General features: G+C 37.5%; 1 protein-coding gene across 9 annotated transcripts in view; it reads right to left on the reverse strand.

The window, feature by feature from the left end:
- Positions 1-7,972, reverse strand: part of ARHGAP12 (Rho GTPase activating protein 12) — a 199,358-nt gene that overhangs the window by 18,852 nt on the left and 172,534 nt on the right. For all 9 annotated transcript variants that reach the window (XM_015571421.1, XM_006775190.2, XM_015571424.1 and 6 more), the window contains one exon: positions 1,585-1,686. In XM_015571421.1, the coding sequence (XP_015426907.1) occupies positions 1,585-1,686 (102 nt within the window). The remainder of the gene's footprint in view (positions 1-1,584; positions 1,687-7,972) is intronic.

Genomic DNA, 7,972 nt, shown 5'->3' on the forward strand with positions numbered 1-7,972 from the left:
ATTCTAAGACATATACCTCAAGCACAGTTCCTGAAATAATGTTTTAAAAAGGTATATGACTATTGAATCCTTTTCATTCTGGAATCAGTTATAGGCACTGCAAGGCTAATTCAGAAAATAGTAACGTTCTTCCTTGCATTTTTCTAGAAAGTGGGTCAAGTCAGTCAACTAATAATGAATATTCAGTGTACATAAGAAACACTGTTAGAAGTTCTTAAAGATAAGTAAATACATAGTTTTTCTGCTTAAAATACAAAAAACACTTTCATCATCTAGTGGGGAGAATAACTTACAGATGACGACAACCCAAGGTACATTAAAATAAATGCTACTTAAAGCATAAACAAAGTAGAAGTATCAATATTGTGATAACATTTCTTATGCAATATAGGTAATGTTTGGCATGGGTCAGTACCCAAGGTAAAATAATACAGAGTGAAAATCAAAGAGGCAGGAAAACAGCAACTAATCCAGTCTGCCTAGACAATAAGCTAGGAAAGGACTAAACCTTGAAGCTAGAAAGGAAGGTTGGGATCTGGAAGATTGTTTGCAAAGAGGGCCTCAAAAATTCTTTCCATCTCTCTATCCATACTCTACAATGTGACTTTTTATTGCTCATCAACTGGTGGATTCTAGTTCCCCATAACCCAGAATACTTGGCTGGTCTTCTGACTTGTGTTCACCAACAGAATATTTGACACATGACTTCGAAATTTAGGCTGCAAGAAGTCTTGCGCTTTCACAAAGACCCTCTTGGAACCCTGATTCCACCATATAAAGAGCCTGGGGTAGCCCTGGCCGGTTTGGCTCAGTGGATAGAGCGTCAGCCTGCGAACTCAAGGGTCTCAGGTTCGATTGCGGTCAAGGGCATGTACCTTGGTTGCGGGCACATCCCCAGTGGGGGGTGTGCGGGAGGTAGCTGATCGATGTTTCTCTCTCATCGATGTTTCTAACTCTCTATCCCTCTCCCTTCCCCGCTGTAAAAAATCAATAATTATATATATATATGAGCCTGGGGTAACCTCCTTGAGAATTAGAGATCTTGTGGAGAAAGAGGTCTAGCAAACAGCTGGCACCAACACCAGACATGTGAACCATCCATCCCCAATCAAGCCACTAAGTGACGGAAGACTCATGAAAGGCCAGAAGAATCACTCACCTCAGTATCAGATAAATTAAGCAATGTGACTTCGTAAGCTGCTAAATTCTGGGGGTGGTCTGATATGCAGCAAAAAATGACGTAGAATCATACACGACTGTGCAGGGGTTTTTAATGACAAAATGGAAAGTCTTGATTTTTTAATATTAGATTTCATAGTAAATGAAATCATACCTTTTTTAGTGTTGCTGGGGAAAGGCAAGATTTGTGGAACAAAGGTTCGTAATATATAATGTGAGATCCTATAATTTATGCAAATAAAGCCCAGATCTTCATATCAGCTGTTTTTCTTAATACAAACTGACTTAATGACCAAATTTGACAAAACTAGTTACACTGAAAGGCCATTTCTGAAGTAACTCAAAAAAAGAAGATCTAATCCCTACAGTTAAGAATGTGAATTATATTCAGAAAAAAATTATTACCTCAAATACATTCTTTTTGCTGGATTTATCCTTGGAAGCCATCTCAATCATTGCCCCCTTAAGGTCCACTGTGAACTCTGGTTTGGACTGATTACTCCCAAACTTCATGTTTAGAAAAAAAGAGAAAAAAAGCCTTTATGTGATATTCATGTACATGTGTACATTCAAAAAGAATTAAGAACAACTTTATATTATTAACAATATATCAACTAGGTGATTATCTCAAATTCTTCTCTTTCTCTATTATAAAATAACAATTGCCACTTTAAAATGGAAAAATGTCTGCAAGACATGAACATATGGGTCATAGAAAAGGAAATAAAATGACAACCTCTTTCCTAAGAAAAATACAAAATAAAGCCACATTAAAATCTTTTTTCATTCAACAGTGTAGCAAAAAGAAAAAGGAAAAAAACATAAGAAAATAAAATACAAACTTTTGATGACAAACTGTGTTGGTGAGCCTATAGAGCAGGGGTGGGGAATGTCTAGCCTGCGGACTGTATAAAGCCTGTGAAATAATTTGGTATGGCCCTGCCAAGGCATTAGGGGTGAGTTAATTAAATGTTTGACCAAATACAGAAGGCTAATTTTTAAGTTGATAATTTTGTATGGCCTGCGAGTGATGTTATGAATATCCAAATGGCCCTTGACAGAAAAAGGTTCCTCACCCCTACTACAGAGTATTAACGACCTTCATATGTAAGTGGGGTATAAATTAGAACAGCTCCTAGAGAGAAAAAATTGGTAATTCTATAGGGTGTCTAAAAATGTACATATACTTCTTTCTGATAGCTCAATTGATGTTTCTTTCTTTTCAGATTTAACCCATTGGGATTAATAATTATTCAAACCATGTATACATTTTTTGGGACACACCCTATATATTTACAAATACATACATTATTTGGCTTAGCAATTCCATTTTTTGGCATTTATCCTAAGCTTAATATGACTACATCAAATGATGTGTTCAAAAAGGCAAGGCAATATATATATAATATCTGGCAGATAGTAAGTACTTTTCTACCTAATAAATATTCTCTAACTACCATTTTGTGATTTCAAGAGTGATTTCCTTACCAATTATTTGTTGTCAACAACTACCAATAACTTACAAAATCAGAAAACTCTAAACCCCATGTTCTTTAATTCAGCCTTTGTTAGAAATTATAATTAGAGCCAGATGCTTTAAAGCCTAAGCAATTTAATGAGGAACTGTAAAAATAACAGGAAGACAGTTGACATGGCTGGTCTCAGAAGAAAAAGCATTTAACTAGCTATTATATTTTGTTAATCAGAGAAGGAGAAGATTAGCAAACAGCAGAAAATCTATGTTAAATGTAGACTTACACTGTATCTTGCTATCATTAACTTAAATGTTTGTTTAGTCTGTTAACTAAGAATGAAAAACAGCATTCCTATGTCACTGAAAGGTTTTAAAATCTTTAAGAACTGATGAACTGTAATCTTAAAGTCATAAAGATTTGTTACAGGAAATTTCATTTGCTAAAATATTTTCAAGTCAAATTAGATTTGCCATTGAAAACAGGTATTACCAACCTTGTCATAACTTATTCATTATTCATAATGTCAGTAGTTTCACATTTAATAAATGGTTCAACTTCATCTTTTTCCTTTTTGCAGTTAGCAATGCGGACTTAAATAAGTACTTGTTATAACAAAACAAAATTTAGGATATTATATGGGATTTTTATTAGTGAAATAAAAATAATAAGATTTTTAACTATTCTACAAATTCTTGGCCTTCTTACATACCGTTTATCATTCAAAAGACATTTAATTAACTATAAAGTTACAATGGACATACAGAACTTTCTGAGCAAAAATGGTAAATCTCAAAAGTTATTAAAACTTAAGTATACACATTTAACAAAATGATAAAAATCCATTTAATTTGTTATTACATGCTCTGTAGATGGTTTGCTACATATAACTTAAGACACGAATAACTAACCAAATAAGATAAACAACTATAAATTCAATAACATGGCATCAAATGCTAGAAAGATGCAGTCAATATATAGTTGGCAAAATCTTGTGTTTGTTATACTTTCTTTTTCAAAATCCAGTCTAACTTTTCTCTACTGTAATCATCCCTCCAATGCATTCATAGCAAAGAAAATAAAATTACTGTGGCAAAGGGTATGCAATAACAACACATAATAGTGACAGCTGAGACAGGATCAGATTTTACATATGTGACAGCAGGCCAAAGACTGACAGAATTTTTCTAAGAAGAAAGTAGTAAATGTAAGAGCTCAGAGAGTGAGCCCTGTTGGCAAAAAGACTTGGTGAAAAAGGGGAAGAAAATTATGATGTCATAACATGGCACAATGACACACAAGAGAAAAGCATAATGGAAACAGGTAAGACAAAAATACAATTCTACAAGCAAACATAACACAAGCAAAGCTGAACTTCCAAATACTTTTACAAAAACCCTAATTTTATTTCAGAATATTTTCTGACGTTATTACAAAATTTACATTTTATTTTTAAGATTAGTAATTAATAGAGCATTATATGTTAAACAGGCCTGTGTTAGCTGAAATCACACAAAGAACTTGAAGGATAACAGAGAAATCATCTAAGTTTTCTCCTTGTGATCTGCTGGGCAATGTCCTCTGGTATCCCTTTCTAAGTCTTCCTAGATGACCCTACCGTCTAGATGACCCTGATGACCCTGCCTTGCCCTTCCTCTAGGAAAGTAGTTCTCAAACAGAGATGATTTTGCCCCCAGGGGACATTTTTAGTTGTCACAACAGGAGGGATAGATGCTACTATCATCTGTTAATCATCCTATAATGCATAGGATAGCCCCCACAACAAAGAATTATATGCCCCAAAGTGACTATTTTTAGAAATTTGAAATCATGTATAAATAAATTTGAATATCTACCAATATTTGTGTGAAAAATTTTTTAAATATTCAAGGTATATGATGAATGCTATCTGAGAGGAAGCAGATGATACACTGTATTATAACTGTGCATGTATTGATTTTCCCCATTATAATGTAAGCTATGAAGACAGGGACCAAAACCTCAAAATTTAACACAGCCCAGAACATAACAGGTTTTTATGTCTGTTGAAAAAATGAGGTAAGAAAAAAGCAAGTGTAATTTACATTACCGATATAACAAACCAGTAAATAACTAATACTTCCCAGAAAACTAGTGGAATGTATCTATCTATCCTTATGGAGAAGGAAAATCTCACTGGATTTTTGGATGACACAACAGCTATGGAAAGTGTATCTTACACAGTGGAGTTGCATGCCACATATGTACATTTCCATTTACTCAATTGTTAGCTATCCATGGAACCAAAAATACATACAAAGCATGAATGATTTTTAAGAAACATAACTTCAGATAGTACGGGTGACTTTGCTCATCAATAAGTTTATGCCCTGGAGTAAGTATAAAATTTGAAACGACGACTTCCTCAAATAGATCCTGGTTTAGGTTTTTGCACTGTGTCCATCTAATTTTTAAACAACTTCTATAACATAACCCCTTATCATAAACCATCCAAACTCAACTGAAGGAAAGCCATCTTTTCCAAAATTAAAGGAAAAAACTGGCTCTGCTACCGAATGAGTTCTAATATACCATCTTCCAAAGAGATGCACAAGGGCAATTTTTATTATAGGTGATTTTTGTCCTTTTAGCTTATATGATAGCATAAGCATCTCATCCTCAGGTATCACTGTATAATCAGCATACATTTTACCTACAACAGATCTAATTGGTGACTGAGCAGAGAAACAAAGGCAGGATTCTTTGAAATCCTTTTTGAATAATCATTTTTATAGAGTTAATTAAGAAGCATCTTATCTGGAATTCTGTAATAGAAAAATTAGAAAACAACCTAGATGTCCATCCTTAGAAAAAATTATGGGACATCTAGTAATGAAATATTATGTAACCCTAAAAAAGATTAAAGGAGATTTTTATGGGCTGAGGGATTTCCAATATATATTGCTAAGAGAAAAAAGAAGCGAAGTATAGCCCTAACCGGTTTGGCTCAGAGGATAGAGAGCATTGGCCTGTGGACTGAAGGGTCCCAGGTTCGATTCTGGTCAAGGGCATGTACCTTGGTTTCGGGCATATCCCCAGTAGGGGGTGTGCAGGAGGCAGGTGATCGATGTTTCTCTCTCATGGATGTTTCTAACTCTCTATCCCTCTCCCTTCCTCTCTGTAAATAATCATTAAAATATATTGTTTTTAAAAAGAAGCAAAGTATAAAGACATACATAATGTGATAGCTTTTGTCTACAAAAGAAATAAAATCTCAGATATATACTGTATTTACTGATTTTTGAGAGCTTGTTTGGAGGTTTTAGCAGGGAGCACAGCTACTTGTATACCCTTGACCAAAGACCAGTCCTCTCCTGTGGGGGGGCAGTGCACAGCTTCGGGAGGAACGCACATGGATAGGTGAGGGAGGAGGGGGACACCCGCCTAGCTAGCCAGATCAGCCGAATCAACCCTGGTGATCAATGGGGTAACAGATGTCACAGCCAGATTGGCCTCACATCATATTTGCTGATTTTTGCAAGATGAAACACAGGTGGAATTAACCAATAACTAATACAAATGGCAACAAAAAAGCAACTCCTTCCATATTTAATCAATTTTAATACTTATGATTATATATGCCAAAACACATTATACACACACACTTTTTATTTGAATAACTGACTTGCTTTTACTTAAGCCATTTAACAATTAGTTTTCATTCCCTTAATGTGTTACATATGGAAAGGAAAAAGCAAGGCTGTCTTGAGATTATTTTTAAATTTCATAAAAAACTCAAAAAGAACCAAGATGGTGGCATAGGTAAATGTATGCTCTTGCTGCCTCCCTCAACCACATCAAAATTGCAACTAAAATACAGGACAACTATCATCCAGAACCGTAGGAAAGCTGGCTGAGTGGGAGTACTACAACCAGAGAGGTAAAGAAGAAAGCACACTGAGATTGGTAGGAGGCGCAGAGGCGCAGAGGCGCGGAATGGGCTGGTCCGGCACCCGGGTGTGCCACTTTTTTTAATCGGGAGAGAGATCAGCTCTGCAGAGGCTTCCAGGTGGAGAGAGGGGTCCCAGCCCTACACCAGAGCCCCAGCCTAGGGTTCCAGAGCTGGGGAAAGGAGTCCCTATGTCCTTAAGAACTACGGACTGTAAAAACCAGTGTGGATTCAGGCTGAGTGACACAGAGGCTGCTGGAGACCCAGCTGTTCCTCTTAAAAGGTGAACTGAATTTACAAGCTCCCACTTCCTCTGAGACACAGTGCTGGGCGAGGCTCTGGGGGACCCAGACAAATACGGGGAGAAACTGGACTGTCTAGCATCAGGGCAGGAACTCAGGGGCGGCTTTCTTCCAGATGGAGATGCTGGCAGCAGTCATTGTTCCCATGCTGGGACCTCCCTGGTGCAGGGCTGACTGGCAGCCATTTCTGTTTGCTCTGCCCTGGTAATATCCTTAAACGCCCCCCTACCAAATTTATAACCCCACCCAAGCTGTGGGCAGTGGCTTTTGCATATTAATGGTCTGTCCTTTCTTAAGCTAAAATTCTGTCAAACAAGTTGCAGCTGGATCAGGGGGCCATAAACCTATCAATAAAAGGCCCATGAACCAGCACCAGCACCAGCCTGCCCTGCTTCACAGCTGGGCCTTGACTGGACACTTCCAAACCGATACAAAGAGGAGGAATCTTCAGATCTCTCTGTAGCTACTGCTAGGTGGCCCCAGGCAGTGGCTGACTTAGCACCTCCCTGGACACCAAACAGCCAGTGTAGCCAGTGGTCAGTGTGAGACCATACCAGATTACAACTCTTCACATCCATAAGTGACACACTCAAGGGGCAGATGCAGTGAGCACCAAAGCCCCACTGAAGCAAATCCTGCTCCATAACGGTGTCTCCTGCTCTCCCACTGTAATCACAGCTGATTCCTACAGCCAATTGGCCTGGAGGTCAATTCCTCCCATTGACACCAACAGCAATCAAGGCTCAACTACAACAAAACTGTGTACACAGCTCACAAAGGGGTACAACAAGAGTATCCACCTCAGGTGATTGGGAAGGCTGAGCCACTGGGCCCTATAGGACACCTACCACACAAGGCCATTCTAGCAATTCAAGGAGACTTAGCAGCTACCCAATACATAGAAACAAACACAGGGAAGCAGCCAAAATGTGGAGACAAAGAAATATGTCACAAATGAAAGAAAGCAAACTATTGGATATAGAGTTCAAAACCATGGTTATAAGATTTGAAACCGCCGATAAACTTAGTGAGACCCTGGAGGACATGAAAAAGGACCAACTAGACATTAAGCATACACTGACTGACATCAA

This window comes from Myotis davidii, unplaced genomic scaffold, assembly GCF_000327345.1.
Source record: "Myotis davidii unplaced genomic scaffold, ASM32734v1 scaffold909, whole genome shotgun sequence".
Classification (NCBI taxonomy): domain Eukaryota; kingdom Metazoa; phylum Chordata; class Mammalia; order Chiroptera; family Vespertilionidae; genus Myotis; species Myotis davidii.